The sequence below is a fragment of the Phalaenopsis equestris genome, unplaced genomic scaffold (assembly GCF_001263595.1).
Source record: "Phalaenopsis equestris unplaced genomic scaffold, ASM126359v1 Scaffold000347, whole genome shotgun sequence".
Lineage (NCBI taxonomy): Eukaryota > Viridiplantae > Streptophyta > Magnoliopsida > Asparagales > Orchidaceae > Phalaenopsis > Phalaenopsis equestris.
In genome coordinates, this window is record NW_018164789.1 from 622,483 (window position 1) to 645,527 (window position 23,045).

A 23,045-nucleotide genomic window follows, 5' to 3' on the forward strand; every position below is an offset into this window, starting at 1 on the left:
ATTACAACTTTTCTTGATCGTAAAATCTTCTAACAAAAACATTTAAAAAATAAGAAAGTTACAAATTCTGAGGATCCAAAACTGAACGAAGAATCAATTGTTCTATAACAAATTTATTCATACATGTCGTGAATTGCTGCTATCTTTTGTATTTAAAGTAGCTATGAAGGGTAGAAAGTGGGAGTTTTGTCAATATAAAGCAAACCACCTTTGCTTCAATATTGGAAGATAAACCCATCCTAATTACTCTTGTAGAGTTTCACCATAAAGCCCTATTGCAATTAACCCCAAGTCAAGACTCCTACAACTTTGATCTTTGTAACATAAAAATCCTAAAACATCAAAGATTGAGAGACTCCACCATAAACAAACAACTCAATCTAATATCACTAGAGGCTGATTTCCATATCACAATCATGGAAATGGCACCACATAAAAGTCCCTAAATAATCTTTAATCTGAAATTCATTCGAAACAAATAATAACAATAATAACATAAATAATAAATAATAAGTAGATTACAATGCACCAAGTATGGGATCCACAGATGCCCCAATCACATGAAATGAATTAAACTAGTTCTCATCCTTCATAATTTCATCAAACTATCCCCCTAAATTATTGGGAATATCTACAACCATCCATTAAAATGTATCACTATAACCAACCCTATCAACCTTTGTAATCGGATAGGGTTGGTTTATGAAGGATGAGAACTAATTTAATTTATCTTATATGATTGGGTCATGTATGGATCCCTTATTTAGTGCATTGTAATCATCTTATTGAAGCAACCTCCCATTACTCATGGACTGGGTGAACTCCTCCTGTTTCGCAGATAAACCACTACAGCGATTCAACTCGTCGAGGTGATCATTTCGTTCGCTTAAATCTTGTTTTCGTCGATCCGAGGGGTTCGAGGCAGCAGAACCCTTCGGGTTGGAGATGGCGGTGGCGAGTGCTATCGGCATGAGGCAGAGACCTTTGTTCTGGAGGTATTGCATGGCAGTGGTGACACTGGACTCCATTAGTTTCACAACCTCTTGCTCGAAGGCAAGACTATCTTGGGACTCCAATGTGTCTGCTCCTTGGCTGATAGGTGATAGATGCAAGCTTCCGGTATCCTGCGTAAATAATTTGATAAGCTTTAGCTTCAAAAGAGTAGGATGTGGACATTTATATGCATAAAGCATAATTCTTATGTATTTACATATCTCACACCTAAACTTTTATAGTTACACACACAGGACTCAAATCTTTAATATCACGATAAATATAACACTACTGCTACTTAAAAGTCAAATATACCATTCTTCTGGCATTTATAAAAAAGCTATATTTTAAATCAAATGAAATTTGACAAAATGGGAAATTTACGTACATACCACACAGTTCTTATGTATTTACATATCTAAGAATTAAAGTTTGATCCTTATACTTGTAACACTGTGGTGTCATAAATCTATGCAAGAAAAGGAGTATTGCACTTTTAAAAAGATAGTGATGGTGCTACTTTTGATGTGATGTTAAACGTTTTAGTGTTATGCATGCAAATATGAATGTTTGTGTTAGACATGTAACTACATAAGAATTGTGTGGGGTGTATGTAAATGCCCCTAAAAAAATTCCTGTAAACTCAGATGATTTTGTTTTTACTGCTAATAACAATTGGGATCAGGGTGGTGGGTTTAAGCTATTAAGGAACTAATTTTTTCAGCACTAGTAAAACAATATTAGAAATTAAATGGGAAAGCACAACTACCTCTGCCTGGGCATCTGTGATTAGAGGTACAACCGCACCAGCTGCGCCGAGCCGACTCATGCTTAGTACCTGGAATATTATTAAGAAAGAAGAACATAGCACTCAGCATTAGTTATGTAGGCAAACAATGAAGGTTAGAATAAGAAACATTTATGTGTCAAACCTTTACTTGTAGCTGAAGAAATTTTACATAATCGATGATTTCATCAAGCATCGATGCCTTATCAGTCTGCATAAAGCGAAGAATTTAGGCCAAAACTGCTCGGAATCAAACTAAGAAGAAATTGGACAAATTATTATATAAATTGGAAAGAAAATTAATCAGATTGAAAGTATGGCATAAATTTTTCTAAGAGGATTGTAACTATCCTGTCTGCCACGGTAATTCCATGCAAAGCACCTCTATACCAACAGCACGTTGAAATAAAAAAGAAAGATTTACATACATAACATTCAATTTCAATGTATTTATATATCTAGCGCCCATACTTTAATTTTTTTCATGCATAACACCTTACCTATGCATGAAAAGGTGTATTTTACTTTTTAAAAGCTAAAATGGTGGTAATTTTTATGTGATATGAAAGATTTGGATGGTATAAATGTAAAAATAAAGTTTAGATGTTTGATATGTAAATACATAAAAATTGGGTGGTTTAAATGTAAATGTCCCAATAAAAAAAGGCAGATAAACTTCGAAAAAAGAAGGGAGAAATTTAGCATTCAGAGAAACAAAGTCATATAAGTAGAAATTTAGGAAGGATTGGAGAGGGGATGAAAAAACACTGTTCTAAAAGGCAGGAGTAGGCCATGAGGCAGAAGATGTAATTACAGAATTTCACATTTTAAACGGTTTAAAAATCAATAAAAAACATTGTTTTGTACGCCATTCTTAAAAATCCTAGATCAAACATCATTCCACAAGATAATATGCAATTTATTTTCAGTAGAGATTATCCTATCTTCCAATTTAGTAATAAAACTTGTCCACATTAATTAAACAATTTTGTAGACATTTAATGGTGCATCTCAATCAAATTATTCTTGAACCATACCTTGGCAACCATATGGCCATAACAAAGCACAAAGCACCCCTAAAGGCAATTTGAAAAGTTTTTTTAAACAAAATACTAGCTTGCAGTATATAGAACTGATATGAATACATGTTTAACAAAATCGAGCTCAGTTCGACATTGAAATATTTTAGTTAATTCTAGTTCAAGTCAAAATTTATTGATTTTGGGTTAAATCCGAAGTTGAATCTATTTAAAGTGTGTTAAAAGTTTACATTATCTTTATAATTACTAAACAATATTATTATTTGGATATATGAATTAAATATTTCGTCATAATCTAAAAATTACTGAAATAGAAATATGCACTGACTTGCAGCTTGTAGTTGTTGTGCTTCCCCATTTTGTATTAAGAAAATGGCAACCATAATAAAACAAATTGAGCAAATAAGAGTTAAAAGCAATTAAACATGTTTGTGATCATTGTAAAATATCTAAAACCACCATCAAAGAATAGAATCTATTTAGCAATATATCATTCTATTTTCCAATCTCACAAGTATTTCGTAAGGTTAAAATATCAATCGTGACCAAATTGAAAACATTAATTCCCAATACATATTTTAACAAATTACATGCACTAATATGATGCCCATTTTTCATTTAAGTTTCTTAAATTTCTTTCCTAAGATGCATAAAGAAATTTCAGTGCGTGAACCGTGAAAGAGAAATTCCATGCAACCTCATGCTAATCTCATGCTAATCCCCAATATTTGTCAGATATGACACAAAGATCACTTTATGATAATTTAGTCTCAATCAAATCACGAGTTATCAAAGAAACCAATGTATGATTCATTCAAACAATACTCAGGTAATAGAAATAATCCATAGTTGGCATTTACTACAATGTCAGTCAAAAGCATTACCAGGGAGTTATACTTAAATTGAGCCTACAATGAACCCATCTAAAAATTGATAGCCCAAAACTTTAGAACACCTTTACCAAATAATAAGTTTTTGAAGCATGCGAGTGATATTAGCAAGAATATGATGGATTATCATGTGTTCACACACTGTTAATTTAAAGGGCTATTTGCATATATAACACACAATTCTTATGTATTTACATATCTCACACCTAAACTATCATGTTTGCACGCATAGTACTCAAATCTTTAATATGACATAAGAAAATAGCACTATTATCAGTTTTTAAAAATGAAATACACCTTTCATGTATATGTTTAAATCACCAAAGGCTATTTATGTAAATATGAAAGTTTAGGTGTGAAATACAAAAATACCTAAGAATTGTGTGCTATGTAAATTTCTCTAATTTGAAATTGTGGCAATATACCTTGAGTTATGCAACATGATTTAGGATTAACCACCCATTTATAGGGCGAGGGAGGTGCCATTTATTAAAAAAAAAAAATCCAACACTAAAGTTCAATAGGATGGTAATGAACCTGAAAATTAGTATTAGATGCTATCTCATTAGTAAATTCACTCTCTGAGGGTACATTACTTGAATGATGTTCCAGTGAGAAAATCATGGTTGCACTCCCATGATAAAAACCCCTAATGGCCATTGGCTGGATAATGCTCTCCAAATCCATCACTCATTGCTACATGGACACCTAATCATAGTCTAGAAGAGCACAATCATCAACTATGAGTTTCGAAAATCAATTAGGGCAACAACATATAACGGTTGGATTGTGTTCTATGAGTGCAACTAGCTTAAGCTTACAATCGTCACATAGCGTGGATGATTAAGTGGTTTGTTTATTAAATCAAGCTTTTTAGATAAGATTACAACTGGTATCAAAGTATTCTCTCAAATAAATTAAGAAAATTGTTGACCTAAAGAAAAATGCATGATGATATTGAAATATGACATGTCATCCATCTACATCTTTAGCATGGGTTGAGTAAATCCACAATTACGTTCATTAGATAGGTACATTTTTCAGCCATTCTCACAAAATGGTTAACAGTAACAGCACGTCATTAAAGGTGGTACCTTATTAGAGTTAGGGACAAGTTCCTGAAGATTCTTCATTCTTTCTGCAATTTTTTCTCTTCTAAGCTGCATAAGATTGAAACAAAACATTGCATTAATCTATCTCTAACAGTAAAAAATGTAGAAAAATGTTAGAAATAAAATCAAATATTCTAACATCACGGTTTATAAGACAAATCCAGCAAAAGACGATGGTTAACTCCTTGTCAAAAGAAAGCCATAATTCTAGTTAAGATAAAAAAATTTACTGACCCTTTCAGCTATACTATGAGGGTCCGTAGCTTGACCACGCCGCGCTCGAACTCGTGGCTTAGCAGCTACATTACAAACAATAGCATTGGTTTGCGTAATCGGTTGATGACTGTTAGAAGAATGGCCCAACAGATGCTTGAGATTGGCTACTTCAGACTGCAACAAACAAAAACAGATGTCAAGTATACAAGTCATGAAGAGGGATATTAATGATACTAAAGACTAAAACAGAGAGTTCTGGTGGATAAACTAAGCCAAAGAGATCCAAAACTGTGCAAATAAACAAAAAAACACGCTGAAGAACAAAAACACAATAAAAAAGTTTAAAAACCTGGGGACTGGTTTGAATCACAGTTGTTTTACTGAATGACATTTGTGACCCACCGGCAAAAGAAGGCAATTGAAGGCTTGTCGCCTCAGTTGTATTCTGGATCATCATATAAGAGTTAGTGAGTTAAATTGGAAAAATGATAACATGTAAAAAATTACTCGAAAACACCAAGCTATGAGGCGGAGAATTTGCAAAAGTAACCAAATTGGAACCAAGTTCATTTCGACTCTGAATGTGATGCAGAAAAAGATGATCACATAACGATTAATTCACAGACAGAGCCAAACCAAACTTCTTCAACATACCGAAATCCATAGATGCAGAACTTACCTTCCTCAGTAAATCAACACCATTTTTCATGCCTTGGAAACTAAAGTTTTCTACTTCTTGTTGTCCACTTAAAGAAGAAATGCCTGAATATGACGACGGCCAGATAGTTGGAACGGACGACACAGAGTGTGCTTCTCCAATAGGTTGCCCATATGTTGGTGGTTCTTTACCACTTTTCTCAAGAGAGCTGGAAATGGTTCGCGTGCTATTTGGCATTGAGGATCCTGCTGAGTTACATGTAACTGAGTCCGGTACCGAGAAGCTGCCTTCACTAGCATCAATATGATGGGATGGTTGTGAGTTGTGATTTGCTTGTTGACTCAATGAATGACTTCGCGCTAGATAAAGGCCTTTGTCAATACCATATTTCAAACTTCCATCGGAAAAGATAGAAGATGTGTTTTCATTGACGATTGGTAAATCTTCCGGCAAGACATTCCCCATAATGTGATTTGATGGAATCATTGGCATGGCTGAGTTTTTTTCATCAACTTGAAATGATTCCATGGAGTCCGCAAGTAGACTATCTGTTTGAGAGGTAATGGCTCCTCCCCATGATCGGTTTGCAGATTCATTCATATCAGACCATGATGATGACAGCAACGTGTTAAGAAAGTTATCCATGGCCTCTCGCATGCACAGCACAAGAAGAATCCAAGTATGGATCTGCTAAACTGAAGACATGATCTGCAACTTTAATTGCTTCTCCAAGAAATTTCACTGCAGAAGAAGCAATCACCCACAGAAATTTATGAATGCGAAAAATGGATAAGGTAGAAAGTAGCAAAGATCCTCTTTTGACAAGATTCTGAGTGATCCATGCAGAGATTGCCTCTTAATCCATTCTTTGCTCCTACAGAATAAAACTTCTAATGAATTAGTTGCAAGAAAGATTAGTTCAACATCTACAAACTCAAATTTTGGATTCTGATGCCAAAACAAACAAGAAAAATGAACAGCGCTGAAATCATAGTACAATAATATAGAGAATCATAATTTTAAAGCTTTAAAATTAGAAAGAAATGCAATAAGGCAAATATTAAATGCACGTTTAAATAAATAAAAAAACCTAGTATAGAATGAAAATAAGGATTGAAGAAGTGATGAATGAATACTTCATAAGAAATAAGCCATGGGGTAGAAAGAAGAGAAAGAAATTTCATGGTTATAAGCAAGAAAAGGAACAGAATCGAGCAGAGGGAGACCGCAAGAAACCTTTCTTCAATTCATCATAAATTATGATTGCTGATTTATAAGACACTAGTTCTTCTTTATAGAAATGGGACCTTATTAAAATATACAAAATTATATAAAAATACTAAACTAATCCTAACTGAAGTTTAGCATGGCAATAATCAACTTAAATATAAATAAAGATGAATACAAAACAAACTCATCACCAAGGACTAAAAAAATTGCATTGCATTACATTTCCCTGTCCACTTTCCTTCCTCTTCCCTCTCCCTCACTTGCCAAGCTTCCTCCATCTTGAGCAGCTTTCACATGGTCCACTAACCCAGGTTGTTTCCCTGGTTTTGCCGTGAGCCATTTCCTCCTCCTTCCTCATTACCCTTGGACCATTATTTTTTCCTCTCTCTACTCATTTTCGTGTGATCTCTTCTCTTCAAGCATCAATTGACTCCTTTTTAGATTGTAATTTCATTGAGAACTCATCATTATACGCAATTTTTTTGCCTTCTTCCCTAAGGTGGATATCACAAACTGAAATGGTGGACTGGGTAACTCTCCGAGAAGGCGCTAGTAATGAAAAGAATGTCTAGCTGGGACAGCTCACTAGAAAGAGCAATATCCAATAATAATGTCTCATGGTGGATGGATGAAATGTAAGACAATTTGCCAAACAACAGCTTCAACAAACGTTCTGAGGTATAATTCCTTTATGTTAATTTGCTGAGGATCAATTTTCTTATGCTTAGCTTCTATTCTGGCATATGGTACTATCTACAGTGAGTTTAGGTAGCTATAGGGAAATGGTTAAGCATTCATTTCCAAGCTTTTACTAAAACTCTGCTTATATGCTTTAGATAATGAATATCCACCTCATTTCCCACAACAAATAACCCATTGCATCATAAGAAATTTTCCTCCTCACTAGGTAATCTTTTGGTGTTTAGAAAATTTTGTATCCTTATTCATGAAACCATAGAGGGGTTAACTCTTATAGGATGTTTTACATCAAAAATGTGTCAGCATTGATCCTGCGGAAATCCAACAGTCCAGAAGAAAGAAAGTACAATTCAGAGTGCCCATCGGCAGAAGAACGAAGGGCTAGCTTATCCAACTGGATGCAGGCATCTAAGCCAAAACAAACAAGGCCAAAGCGAACCAAGTCACGAAGACAACCAAATGACCCGAGTCCAAACCCATCGGGCTAAAACAAGATGAGCATCAATCTACTTGTTGGTAGATCCAACCCAAAGAAAAATTTTATTTCTCAATACCATTGACCATCCCACTGACGGCCCCAAGGCTCCATATCAGGGATCGAGAGTTAATTATACTACAAGGCATCTTAATCATTTCTCAGGCTCTCCTTGTTGAGGATTGAGCTACCTATCTGGCTATAACTATTCACACTCTGCCCGATAGCCCAAAAGAAATTCCTCACCAGGGATCGAGGGTTGATAGCCAGACTAGATTAGTCGATCAATAAAATATAGCCGACCGAGTCAGTTCAACTGGCCTGAAGCAGATCAAACTTAGCTAGCCGACAATGCCGACTCAGCATAACCGACCAAGCCAAAGCCTAACAAGCTCAACAGACCAAGGCATAAGGTAGCAGAACAATAGGCTCATACATGTAAAATACATAAAATATTCTATAGCAGCCCCATTAAAACAAGAGCATAAACATAATATTATTATCTTCTACCTCTCCCTTATAAATAGGATAATTATCTTATGAGAGGGGAGATAGACAAGATATATTACTGGTCATTACTGTGCGCTATTTTCTCTCTCTCTCTCTCCCTCTCTCTATATATATACACACATATGCATATCACTTCCTCTTTTCTTACACTTGATTCCCTTGAGGTGTGATTCACCGACAGATTTAGATTCAAAGGATGGGATTCCCAGAGTTTCTAACAAAAACCAAAGTCGATCACAAATAGATTTTTGTGAAGCTGCAAAAACATTTATCAAACAAAGCCCAGATCACAAACTCAACAGTGATAAGAAAATAAATAAAATATTTTGGATTCTTTTTTTTTCAACACTCCCAATAAAAAAAAATCACAAAAAATAAAGTGCATCAAAACTACACTTTAATCAAATCAATCTGACAACATGCTTGCAATATGCAATTTTGTCCCCACAAAAAAAAATGCATTCTCGTTGAGCATGTCAATTATAGATCAAAATATAAGATTATGATTGGAGAATGAAAGGGATAAACCATGTAGATAAATGCCCGCCCCTTCCTCAGTATGCACCTTATATATTCCAACCACAATTCCAAAAAAAACATTTTTCTTCAGTGCTTGAAAGAAGAATTGTATGAAACAAGTTTCTTTAAAACAGACAGCATTTATTTAAGGAAAATATTCATTGTTCAGGATAACAAAACTCTCCTTCACTGAGAAGTTAAAATAGCACCACTAACTTAAATAACTTATGCTGAACAGAATCTTGATAACAAGCAAATAAATGCATCATTATAGTTATAAGTTGTTGTCAATTGTGACACATAGACTTCAACTGAGTATTGAAACATGTAGTGAATGTGAAAGGCTATTTTTTTAATAGATTTGCAAATGGAACTTTAACTAAATCATAAATAGAAGGTTTACTACATAATGGAGATCATTCAATATTGTGGAGAATTGATTGTCTAAAGAGTAATTAAATGTGTCATTTTGACAATTTAATCAATATGCTCAAGGCTATTTTCTCTTGAGGAAAAATATATAGAAAGTCATGCAGAACAACACAAACAATAACAAGAAGCTTTAAGATCATGCATAATTGTGGTCCATTGATTTTACCTAATTGGCTAAGAAATAGGGTAAATCAAAAATGAATTTTTTGCCGCTCATGATAAATTGTGCAAATTCAAAGAAAGAGAGCATCTCTCCAAGACGGCTTAAATGCAGAACAGGCTTGATATGATTCTCTTCTGTTGATATCTTGGATAAGTATGTCAAGAGGTTTTAAAGACATAAAATTCATAACTTATCTTTATGTTGATTTATCAGTTATTTAAGAAAACTGAGATAAATACCTGAATTCGTGCTTAAAACTCTCTTGAAAATATTAAAAACAACTATAAGCTGCCAAAGACGAGCAGTATTAAGAGTTTACAGACAAAGCATGGATCAAATATCTGAAATTTGCTCAATTTCTCGTTTTGTCTACAAATACATTCTGACAAGCCTAGCCGCTTCTTATTTTTTTATCAATTAACGCAAATATTACTGTCCTCTGTTCCTAGCAATAAAATTCAAATTCAATAATGCGCCTTGAAGATTTAAAAAATAAAAAATGCTTTCCGTGCACATTAAGCGACAAACAAAAATCTGAAAAAACTAAATAATAGTCATAGATTCTCATAACTGAAGTATTCCATGTTTCAATTTCCTTAAAACTATAACCGCTTATACCAGAAACTCAGAGAATTCCTACCTCCCACCATTTTCACTTCACACAAAAACAAAATTTCTGAAAAGTTTTACAAATCAGTCAGGCTCCCTTGATCCAATCCAACCAAGAACACCGGATAATCAAGCACACCCCCAGCCATCAGAACCACTGTTTCACCACCATCCACAATCAAACCCACAGACTATAAAAACAGGCAAACCCCCATGACCTGAAACACCCTAAATCCATAAATATCCAATGTCAAAACAAAATAAACTCATTACAAGTCCCTCACCCTACCGGCCCCTCACCAACAGCACAATCCGCCCCACTCCACCCCTAAAAAGTAAGGAAAAAAAACAAAAATTAAGAGATATAAATGGAACAGAAGCTCTAAAAAGTACTTACTGACACCATAACAGAGCAGAGCAGAGCAGGGAAGGTGCAGACCTTGAGCAAATCCTAACCCAATAATTCGCAAACCCTAAAAAGAAACATAAGAATAAGCAAACAAGCGTATGGGAGAGAAAGAGCTGACACTCAATGGAGGCAGATTCGGCCAGGAGAATACAGCTTTGGAGGAAAAGACAAAAGAGGAGTTAGAAAATGAGGCGAAGCGACCAGCTCAGAGAGAAGAAAACAGTTCCAAGCTTTCAGCTTTCTTCGCGCAGAGTAGAACTGACAAGTGGAGTACGGTTACCGCGCAAACGTACACGAAATCGACCCGCTTATTAACCCGTCGGGCCTTATTTTCAATACGGGTGGGTTAGCCGGTCACTGTGTCACACGATTGCCACCCGCGACTGACCGACTATTTCCGAGCTTTGCGGTTCGTTACCGGTTCTGACTTAAATGTTTGAACTTCTATTTAAAATATATTAAAATCAAGAGATTTAAGGGTGAATAATTTGAATATTTAAAAAGTTGTATAACTTTTTTTATCTCAATTAATTTATTATTATTTATTATTAACTTATTACACCAGCAACTTCAATTAAAATCATATTTCTTTAGAAATAGTGCGACATTAATTATAAAAATGCTGATATTCTCATGAATCACATCTAAGAAATTGTGTAGGATTGAACAGAGAGAAAGAGAAGCAGAGTAATGAGTAGCAATCAACCTTATTGATTAATTTTTTCTCATAAAATGATTATCGTATTTATAGAATAGAGGGGTACAATAGTTGAAGTTACATGTTTACCCCTGCTTTAATGAGAACGTTACATGATATTTTAGATATTTTACATACATGAATGTATGACTCAATTATCCTCTGACTTGATCGATTGAAATATGTCAGTTTGGGTTCAACAAGACTAGCTCGATCGACTTCGCCTAGCTGATTGGTTGTTCTAATCGGATTGTCGATCGTTGGTTATTGTATGAGAAACTCGTGTTGGCATAATTAGACTAAGCTATCAGACAGATTGTCAATCATTATAATCAGATAGATAGCTTATTAATTTCTTGATGAGAGTGTTCTTCAGAATATTCAAGGGTTGTGTTATTGATCAATTATTGGCTAATAAAGAGGAATCTAATGTTGATATTGACCTCTTCCCTTGAGATAAGTTGTGGCAACATGCAGATCAATACTCTTGCTCGGATCGATTAGCCTTTGTCATTGGTTCGAGTGGCCTACACTTTGTCAACCTCCAGCCTCGACTTAAGTGGTTGCGTCTTGTCAAGTAAGTGAGTCCTTCAATCTCCCGCCAATGGGTCCTTAGTTATCCATTTTTGTCTCTAGGACTTCAAAAATCCTAGTAATTTGTGCTGACACATTCACGATGTACAAATAATAGGCAGCTTGAACCCAAATATGAATCCTTTTACTCGATCGAATTGAATGACCCGCATACCTAACACTAAATTCTAATATATTTTATGCATAAAATGACTAAATCCTTATTTTTTAATAATAACACTTCGATTTTTAGATATAAAAATACACAAGGATTAATTGTGTGGCTTTAATGTAAACTTCTATATCCTAAAGAAAAAATAAGTTCGTACAAGTGAAGGAATCTTGTTTAAAGGCACATATGTACGCGCCGCTTGAAAGGTCAGCCTAACACCAAGCTGCAATTAATCTTTGTTCCCCATATTTAACTCCCCGAGTTAGTTATTCTCTGAAGGGGACAGGGCGCCCTCATAATCATTTATGAGAAGCTTTCAATTTTTTCAAATAAAATGGTAATTTAACATATATGCAATCTGTATATAATGGCAAGTGGTTTGAATTGCATGATAAAGAGATTGTTTGAATTTGGCAGCCTTTGTAATGATACCTGGTTTTTTTATAAATCTTTATCAAAGATCCCATTTGGTTGTTGTTATTTATAAAGTTGATAACATTATTCTAATTATCTATAAAATTTTAAAACTTATTTTCTTTATTAAGTTGATATTTATATATTAGATCCTATAAGACAATCATTAATATTAGTTTATTTAAATTAAGATACGTATTGATATGTTACTCATAAATTTCTATCATCTGACATGAATCTCAAAGTGTGACACATATCTTGAAGTAATTTTTTTAAGAAGAAACGTTTGAACTTTGATTAAAAATCATCTGTAACTCTGGTTTTAGTAAATAGACAGATTGACCGGTTTGACGAGACGAACCTAATGATTCCAAAATTGGTTTAATTTAAGTCAAATCAAGCCATTAAACCACTTTAGGAAGCATTACAGGCATATTTAGAGGTCAAACAGACTTCGAATCTTGCAAGCATATTGTCAATTTGAGCGTGTCGACAAGAAGAATCCGACGAGACTAATGTCTCTCAATTTTAATTTCATTAATGCACCTAAATGTCCAAATAACACCATTCACTCGAGAGAACCTCTTGAATGTTTGATCTGAGTGGTTCGAATTCTCTATTTATTTGCAATCTGGACTCTATAAATAGAGCAATATCCCCCTCTTGGGAAGGGGATTAGACCGTGAGCAAGACGAAGATTGGAGTCCGAAGAAGAGGGAGCTGAAGTTCAGTACCCTGCACTGGCGGTCCGACGAACTCTTCTCGCACTTGCAGTAGCCAACCACCACTTGTTAGCCACCATCGGTCGCCGCCTACTCATTGCGACGAAGCATCGTGCGAAGCAACAACCAATACACAGGAATCTCGAAGCATCCTACAAAGCGGTGTGTTGTCTTGAACATCATGTCGACCCCACAGACAATGTACCAAAGCTTTAGTAATTACTCCTCACTGGTCATTGCGACCATTACTTACCATTAGGCAACAAGTTCTTCTGTGCACGAATGTCGACACAAGTTTTTTTCTTCATTTAGACCCACCTAAATTCTTATTAGTTTAACACTACAAATTTAAATTTATTCACCTGCGATTTCTGATTATTTCTGTCCATTGTCTTGATTTATATTAATATGGATAACAGCTAAATTATACATAAGAAAATCTTTATGTTAGTTTCATTAATGAGGAGGGGTGCAGTCTTAAATAGAAGCATATGACAAGTTTTTGACTCTCCTAAACTTATATTACTAATCATTTCTTAAATAAACAAATAAACTCTAAATCATCAATCTTACTATGTTGTACAATTGGCTACAGAAGAAGGAAAATCTATGTCAAATTAACAATAAATTAATATATAATGTAAATGTTAATTATGTAAGTACTAGACTTGAATTAAAAAAAAATGACCAAATTAGGCCACAAAGCTCTTGGATATAGTTTAAAATTAATGCAATATTAATTATATGTATATTTCATTTATTTTAAATTATTTAGTTTTCCTGGGCAGGGTGGTGGGTGCACGAATCGCACCCCTAGAGATTACGGTTAATCAACGTGGTACAAGTTCAAGCAGGGGAGCAGTCAACTTTAAATTTAAGTGGGCAAAATTATCAAATATTAGAATTTTCTAAGAATTGGGCGAAAAAAACTTGAAAGTGGGCAATTATTATTAAATTGCATAAATTATAAAAAAAATATTAAAATTTATATTATTTATAGCGAAACCTTAGATTTCTTTGCGAGTAATTGCCACGCTTGGTTTAACCTAATTGCACCACTGACTCTTATTTATTTCAAAATAGATTAAATTTTTTTTAGTTTCACTTAAATCTAAATTTTACCCAAAATAATATGATCCTATATTTTGCCCAAATTTCATATATTTATACAAATGTGAAATTTGATAATGGTGTAATGCTATGAGATAAAATGTCTCAGTTGTCCATCACTCTATCTATATTTTTCAGCACTCATTCTTGTCAATATTTTGAGAAAATATGCTGAGTTCTGAATAGACTCGATTGTATTTTCCCCTTGTTTTCATACCATTAAATAACAATCTTACAATCTATTTTAGGTAAAAAATAAAGTGCATAATTTAGTTTAGTTAACTTAATAATACATATTTCTAATCTAAATATTATGTTAAAAGAGAAATAAATCGGAATAAAGATATTAGAAATAAGGAAGCTTCTAATTATAGAAAACTCCTAATTTAGCTGTCTGATTTCCGTCCTTCCTGATCGACATCCCCCCTCAAATTAATGCTGACTGATCAGGAAGCATCAATTTGCTAACAAAAAACTGATAACACTGTCAAGACAAAAAATCTTCAAGCCGTGAGTGCTGAAGCCTAAAAATATCGAAACCTAAGAGTGCTGAAACCTAAGAATGTCGAAGTCTAAGAGTGTCGGAGCCTGAAAATGCCAAAGCCCAAGAGTGTCGAAGTCTAAAAATGTCGAAGCCTAAAACTGTCGAAGCCCAAAACTGTTGTAGCCCGAGAGTGCCGAAGCCCGAGAGGCTGAAGCCTGAGATTGTTGAAGCCTATGAGATCTAAGGTTTGTCGAAGCTGAAGCCATCGATCTAGGAATGAGTGTCGAAGCCGAAGCCAAGGCGGACTTAGCGAAGCGTAAGAAGCAGTCGAAGATGTCACAGAAGCAGCGATGTCTAGTGAAGAAGATATGAATACAAACATAAAAGCCCGTTTTCAACCCAAGAATTCTTGTATTCCACAAGATGATACCCAGAGTCCCTGCAGGCGGTCCGCCGGTTTCGTTCTCATATCCATAACTTTTGAGAGCGAGACCAAAATCATCGAGACGTGCATTAAATCGTTCGTATGGAAGCACGTTCGCTGACTTCACATCGCGGTGGGTAATCAACGAATGAGAATAGTGAAGCGTGAGGATGGCTTTTGCCGTCTGGAGAGTGAGGCGTAATAAGCTGAGTTCCGAATAGGTTTGATGCCTCTAGCGAATAAAGTTTGAAAGTCACGGTCATTGATGAAGGAAACCATGAAGAGAATGAATTTTATGGAGAGCAATAACAGTCTCGTTGAAGGAGTTCAAGATCTAGATCTGGAGATGATCGAGGTGTGTCAAGCCCTGCAGTTTCCTTGCAGTCTCCGGCACGTGACCAAACATAGAGATTTCGTTCAGGTAGAGCATCATTGGTGTTCCACCCGTCATCGCTATCGTCGAATGAAGCAAGCAGACAACGAAGAATGCCGATGATGGAGGTGATTGCGCCGAGGATGGTGGCGCCATGGACGTTTGAACTGAAATTCTACGGTAGGGTGAGCAGAGCCATAACCCTAACCCTGTCGGTGAGCCCAGACACGAGAGGGAGAGGACGTAGAAGGATGACGACACAACCCGGTAGAAGGCGAATCGAAGGAGGAGATGTGGTTCCTCCCTTCCCTCAAGAAAATTGGGAGCGAATGGTGGTCTACCTCGGTCGGCTCAAATTAATGGCAATGGACCTCCACTGAGGTCATTTCAGAAGAAATTATGAGTAATAATGACAGTGGTTGAAATAATATCGGTTGGTGGAGTAGTGATTGCAATAATTCTGATTTGTGTAATACTATTTTAAAATAATTTTCTGCTTTATGTCACATTCAACGGATGTATTATCTTTTGTTTAATTCTATTGTATTAAGTTTGGAGTCCGCCCTCTATTATAAATAGGGGTCTTGTTTTTTTTGTTGGTGTGCAAGTTTCCTTAAAATCCTTTCATTGTAATATAGAAGCGTTTGTCTGGTGTGGTGTGCTCACTATTTTGGTGTGCTCTTCCAGTTTTATGTTATGTAAGTTTGTATTATTTTTAATATATATATATTATATATATATATATATATAATTGATGAATGGTATTTTGAGCGAAGCCGAAGGCAACACATCTTCCCTGCTGACAGCCCAGTTAAAAGTAGCATCGCCGGGAATCTCTCACTCCCTGGGTTCTTGGAACTCATTTGGACTTAGGGTTTTACACTTTCACCTGCGGAGAACTAGGGCGCTCTGAAGGTTTCAAAAATGTTTCTTACGAGGTGAGTTCTTCGATTTCAAGGTAGGATCTAGGCCTTTATTTATCATGATTCGGTTATTCATTTATCCCTTGCAATCTTGGGTGGCTCGAAGGACCGAGTATGATAGAGGTGTCAACACCTTCTCCCCCGAAGGTAGGCTGTTTCAGGTTGAATATGCCATTGAGGCTATAAAGGTAGGAGATTTTAAGTTTTTTAGCGATGAGATAAATAGGGATTGAAGCCTCTTGGGCTGTAAAGCTTTGATGCATGTGATCTTGCAGCTTGGTTCGACAGCGATCGGGATAAAGACCAAAGGGGGGGTTGTGTTGGCGGTTGAGAAGCGCGTGACCTCTCCTCTGCTGGTATTGAATGGTTTTATGATTTGTTTTCAAGTGATTTCATTTGTGAATTTTTCCAATTTTGACTCTCTTGTTTGGTGAATCGCAGACTTCGCATTTTATTTTTTGTTTTGAACGTATGTGATTTCCATCATGAAAATAATCGCCAGTCACAATTTTGATTTTATTTATTTTTTAATATTTGACTTTACCGGTAAACTTTTGGATGATCTATGGTTGGATACAATTTTTTCTAGGGCTCTATTCACTTCCGGTTCAGAAATATGCAATGTTATTGTTTGATGCATGAGGATATTCTCTTGCATCATTCACGAGCGTCCACCATATGCTAAGAAGTTCAGGATTTAGAGTTTAGGAACTCTCCCAAACAATCCTCCTTCGCTGCAATTATTTTTTTTTTGAAAGGAGTTCCACTTTTAATTTGTATTTCATGTTAATTTGCATCCAATCTAGTGTTGTGTAACACTTATATTTCTATGCCAATATTAATAAAATAATTTAATTTGATGTTATATCCTATATTTTCAATTCATTGTTGTTTTATCAATTGTTACTTCAAGTATTTCTAGAATACTATGATATTACAATTTTACTTAAACAATTTGAGGGGAAAGTTAAATTTTAGTTTGTTTCTTTAAGTTTATTCAGGGAGAATAGATTATAATACACTAAAATTAATATTCTAAGAATAATAATTGTTCAATAAAAGATAACGTTAATTCGAGTTCCATTGGGTTTAGATATGCTCAAAAGGTAGAAATTTAAATCATTATTCTATAATTTTAGTCAATGTTGCAATCAAATTTGATAATATATAGTATGTTTCATAGATGATGCCCATTTTTTGGTCACGAAAATAACATTTGTGGCGGGGAGCGGGGAGTGGGGAGGGTTATTGTTTGAAATAAAAGAATTGAAAATATTATTGGAAGTTCAGGTGATTGATAAAATGGCAATAGTTGGATTTTGGATAATTGAAAGCCAAGTAGCGGCAAGGGCCAAATAACCTAATTAATGGTTGATTTGTCACTTCCTAATTTAGTTTTTTGGGAGTTCTGTCCTAAAAAAATTGGAGATGAGCTTCTTTTAAACATATCCCCTTTCAATCATGGTGTGGTGGTCTACGCCAAGATTTGCCCGAATGTGTTATTTGTTTAATAGTAGTTATCCTTGTGAAACCATGCGATTTAAGATATGCTCTATATAATGTATGGCGTGTGTGCTACCATAATGTTAGTAGTGTAGGTGGAGCTCAAATGAGAACAAGAACAATGATGGAAATTTGAGGTAAAATCATAAAATTATAAAAGCAAGCAATTGGGTAGGATTATTGGCAATGTCTTGTGTAACCAAACTTGACATATAGGGGAGAATTTGGATGTTTTATACGTTATGCTATTAACTGTGATCTCTTGTAGTTAATGTGAACATCTGGCGGTGACAATAATGACAATCAAAATCAATTTATGATGGAGTGGGGCAACAATTTATGAAGTTTGGGAACAATCAACAATTTTTATGACATTGGTTTGGAGTTTGACTCATGATTAAGCATAGAGTTTGACAACTACCAAATCTTTTGATTTACCAAATTATAATCATACATGGGCTTGTCATGGATTATATCTTCCGTGAATCTACTTCTAAGAGCAAGTGGATTTCAAAGATGCTTTATTGAAGTTTTTGGCTTTAGCCCCAAGCACAACATTATTACTTCATCATACTCATGCTGGATCACATTAATTGATCAGTATTTTCAATAGCTTGGTTATTTGAGGATAATTGGGGTGATTGTTTTGAAATGTAACTATCAAGCATACATGCCAGTGCTTTGAATTTATTGATTTATGTTTAATTTGGTGTTTATTAATCACTTGATGAGATATAGGAGGATTGGAGGAGATTGATCAATACAATTTGGTTTGAGATGATTATTATATAGATGATGAGATTATGCATGCTTTTCATGATACATTTTATCATGACTACTATATCAATTGTGAGAGTATGCATGATCATATTGATATAAATCATATTATTTGTTTGCCTAATTTTTAGAATGATAGGGGTCATAAATGTCAAGGGATGAGACAAATTTATGATAGCTTTTACAATAACAATATTTACTCAGAGGATGATGGTAGGAATATGTGTATCTTGAATTTTGAGGCATAATATTCGAGTAGGAATTAATATCATTATGTCGGACATGAATTGACTTGTTATGTTGATCATTAACATAATATATTAATGCGGACCTTTGGTAAGAGGACCAAATCATAGTTGACGATTATACTTGAGAATTAATGTGAGAAAGTGTATTTGTGGAGGTGGGTTATGTTGAGGAATTGTGTGGGGAGAGGAGGTTTTTCAATTACATGATAAAATTGGGCTTTTTTAGAAGGGGATTAGGTAGGTAGAGTATTTGAAAAAGTCAGGACTAGTTTTTAAATGAAGAGAATCTTAGAAATGAAATTTAGGGGGCAGTTTGGGATTTTGGGAGGGAAAATGTGGCTCTCGTAGGGCAGATGATAGACTTAAATTGTAATCTTGCAGAGCGTTCAAGAGAGTAATTTGTTTGAATCCACTAGAGTGTTGAAACAAAGGTATAAATTATAAATTTTTGAACAAATAAAATCAAGTTTATGCGATTTTTACAATAAATGATAGATATAAACTGAAAATATTGAAGGGGGTTAGAAGTTTATGATGTACATGAGAAATTCTAATTAGGATTTATTTCCTTCCCATTTTAAATGATCTTCAATGAATCCTCATCAAACTTGTAGTTGTAATGCTGGAATATTTCTCTAACCTTAAATGATGCAGATGGGGCACAGTTGAATGATAATCTGATGGTTCTAAACTTGAGTGAACTTGTACACAAACTATGGCAGGAGAGTATGGGAAAACATTTCCCCTTTCAATCATGGTGTGGTTGTTTATGCCAAGTCTTGTCCTAATATGTTATTTTGTTTAATAGTAGTGATCCTTATGAAACCATGCGATTTAAGATATGCTTTATATTGTGTATGGTGTGTGCTGCCATAATGTGTAGGTGGAGCTCAAATGACAATAAGAATAATGATGGAAATTTGAGGTAAAATTATAAAATTATAGAAGCAAGCAATTGGGTAGGATTATTGGGAGTGGCTTGTATAACCAAAGTTGACATATAGGGGAGAATTTGGTTATTTATACGTTATGCCGTTAAGTGTGATCACTTATAATCAATGTGAATATCTGGCGGTGACAATAATGACAATAAAAATCAATTTATGATGGAGTGCGACAACAATATGAAGCTTGGGAACAATAAAAAATCTTTATGACATTGTGTTGAACTTTGACTCAAGATTAAGCATCGAATTTGGGAACTATCAAATCTTCTGAATTGCCAAATTGTCGACATACGTGGGCGTGTCATGGATTATATCTTCCATCATTCTACTTCTAAGAGCAAGTGGATTTCAAAGATGCTTTATTGAAGTTTTTGGCTTTTGCCCCAAGTACAACATTATTACATCATCATACTCATGCTGGACGACATGTAATTGATCAATATCTTCAATAGCTTGGTTATTTGAGGATAATTGAGGTGATTGTTTTGAAATGTAACAATCAAGCATACATGCTAATTGCTTTGAGTTTATTGATTTATGTTTAGTTTGATGTTTATTAATCTCTTGATGAGATATAGGGGGATTGGAGGAGATTGATCAAAGCGATTTGGTTTGATATGATTATTATATAGATGATAAGAGTACGCATGATTTTCATAATACATTTTATCATGACCACTATATCAATTTTAAGAGTATGCATGATCATAATGATATAAATCATATGATTTGTTAGCTTAATTTTTAGAAAGATGGGGATAATAAATGTCAAGGGAGGAGACAGATTTATGATAGCTTTTATAATAGCGATACTTACTAAGAGGATCATGGTAGGGATATGTGCATCATTAATTTTGAAGCATAATTTTAGAGTAGCAATTATTATCCTTATGGCATACATGAATTTGACTTGTGATGTTGATCATTAACATAATATATTAATATGAACCTATTGTAAGAGGACCAAATCATATTTCGCGATTATACTTGAGAATTAATATGAGAAAGTGCATGTGTGGAGGTGGTTATGCTGAGGAATTGGCGTGGGGAGAGGAGGTTTTTCAATTACATGATAACATTAGGCATTTTTAGAAGGGGATTAGGTAGGTTGAGAGTATTTGAAAAGGTCAGAACTAGTTTTTGAACGAAGAGAATCTTAGAAATGAAAATTACGGGGCAGCTTCGGATTTCAGGAGGGAAAATGTGGCTCTTGTAGGGCGGATGATAGACTTGAATTGTCATCTTGTGGAGTGTTTAGGAGAGTAATTTGTTTGAATCCCCTATAGTGCTGAAACAAAGTTAAAAATGATAAATTTATACAACAACAAAGCCTAAAGCCTTAATCACTATGTGGGGTCGGCTACATAAATCCTTTTTCTCCATTGCGTTTTATTTAGTGTCATATTTTCATCTAGTGTCAAAAAATTCATGACATGATAAATTTATGAATAGATAAAATCAAGTTATGTGATTCTTACCATAAATAATAGAGATAAACTGAAAATATTGGAGGGGGTTAGAAAGGTTATGATGTACACGAGAAACTCTAATTATGGTTTATTTCCTTACCCTTTCAAATGATCTTCAATGAATCCTCATCAGACTTGTAGCTGTAATGTAGGAACATTTCTCTGATCCTAAATGATGCAGATGGGGAACCATTGAATGATAATTTGATGGTTTTAAACTTGAGTGAATTTGTACAAGAACTATGGCATGAGAGAAGGGGAGAAATATTCTTAAGAGAGGAGATGAGGATTCATGCCACCATATTTTTAATTAAATAATATTCAACTAGCTCATAGAGTTTCTTAAGGTGCCCTGTATCATGGCTTAAGCAGGCACTTGTGATATCAATGATCACTTGATAAGTTATAATGTGGACACATTGTGACTACTATGATAATACTGCATCACCTATGCTAATTTCTGGAATTTTAGCAGGAATCAGCTTTGGCTGGACCTGGCAAATCAAGGCCTTAATCTTGCATATTGTGTGAGGTCATAGTTGGAACGTGAATGAGGTCTAAGGCAATAATCTGCCAAGACTTTTGTGTTGGAACAAAAATTTCAGTGCGTGGCCTTGGTTCTCTAAGGAGAGACTCATCAATATTCTATGTTGTTAATAAATTTCTTTTCTTTCTGATAATTAGTGCGTAGACTTTTCAATTTTCTGGGAAGTACATAACGCAAACTTATTCCTTGGAGTATTTCTTAAGGTTGATGATAACCCTGCATGCCATGATGATTTGGATGATATTCGAGCATCTCTAACAATTTCTGGAAAGGTAGTTGGGTTTCATCTTTTTTTTTTCACAATAGTAAGTTTAAGTTGTGTATTGTCGCACATCTTAATGTGGGTTTATTTATCCTAGTTTATGATCAAAATAAGCTAACTATGATGTATTATAGTGCAAATGACCTATTTTATATTAGTTATTTGCAGTAGTTACATAGTGTTGCCACCAACTTTTAAAATCTTCTTTTTTACTTCGAATAGATTAAAAATATTCTTCCAGAGATTGTAGCATGACTTTATGAGACAATTTAGCCACAAAGCACATAATATTAGTTATGGATGTATATTTTAGGATTAGACAAAGATAATCAAAAGAAGGAATTGCCTTTTGGGTATGGATGTGGAATTTGACTAATAAGAAATTCTCATTCTCTCAAGATAGTCACTAACACTAAATAGATCTACCAATAGATGAGGAAAAAAGTCAATTAGAATTAAAAACAATTTCGATTTGAGTAACTAAAGGAGTAACACTCTATGGGTTTTATGTCCTGTTAAGAGAAACAAATTGAAATTCGTTAAGCTTAACTGAATTTGATATTAGATGATTAGTTCCATTAAAAAAATTACTATAAAAATTTTAGGGGAGTTTTGAAATAGGCTGCACTTCGATAAAAATTTGGAAGTGCACTGAGGT

The 23,045-nt window shown here is 34.5% G+C and overlaps 2 protein-coding genes across 2 annotated transcripts in view; one reads left to right on the plus strand and one right to left on the minus strand.

Annotated features, from left to right (window-relative positions):
• Positions 1-137: 137 nt before the first annotated feature.
• LOC110026053 (transcription factor bHLH66-like) lies at positions 138-5,933 on the minus strand. The gene is made up of 7 exons (XM_020726824.1): positions 5,718-5,933; positions 5,388-5,483; positions 5,057-5,212; positions 4,805-4,870; positions 1,926-1,991; positions 1,763-1,831; positions 138-1,124 (listed from the first exon to the last, which is right to left on the minus strand). Exons 1-7 carry the CDS (start codon positions 5,931-5,933, stop codon positions 783-785), a joined length of 1,011 nt encoding a protein of 336 aa, XP_020582483.1. The 3' UTR covers positions 138-782.
• Positions 5,934-16,478: 10,545 nt separating this feature from the next.
• LOC110026015 (proteasome subunit alpha type-5) overlaps positions 16,479-23,045 on the plus strand; it is a 32,595-nt gene continuing 26,028 nt past the window's right edge. The window contains exons 1-3 of the mRNA XM_020726755.1: positions 16,479-16,649; positions 16,741-16,822; positions 16,910-16,990. Coding sequence (XP_020582414.1) covers positions 16,636-16,649; positions 16,741-16,822; positions 16,910-16,990 — 177 coding nt within the window. The 5' untranslated portion in view covers positions 16,479-16,635. The remainder of the gene's footprint in view (positions 16,650-16,740; positions 16,823-16,909; positions 16,991-23,045) is intronic.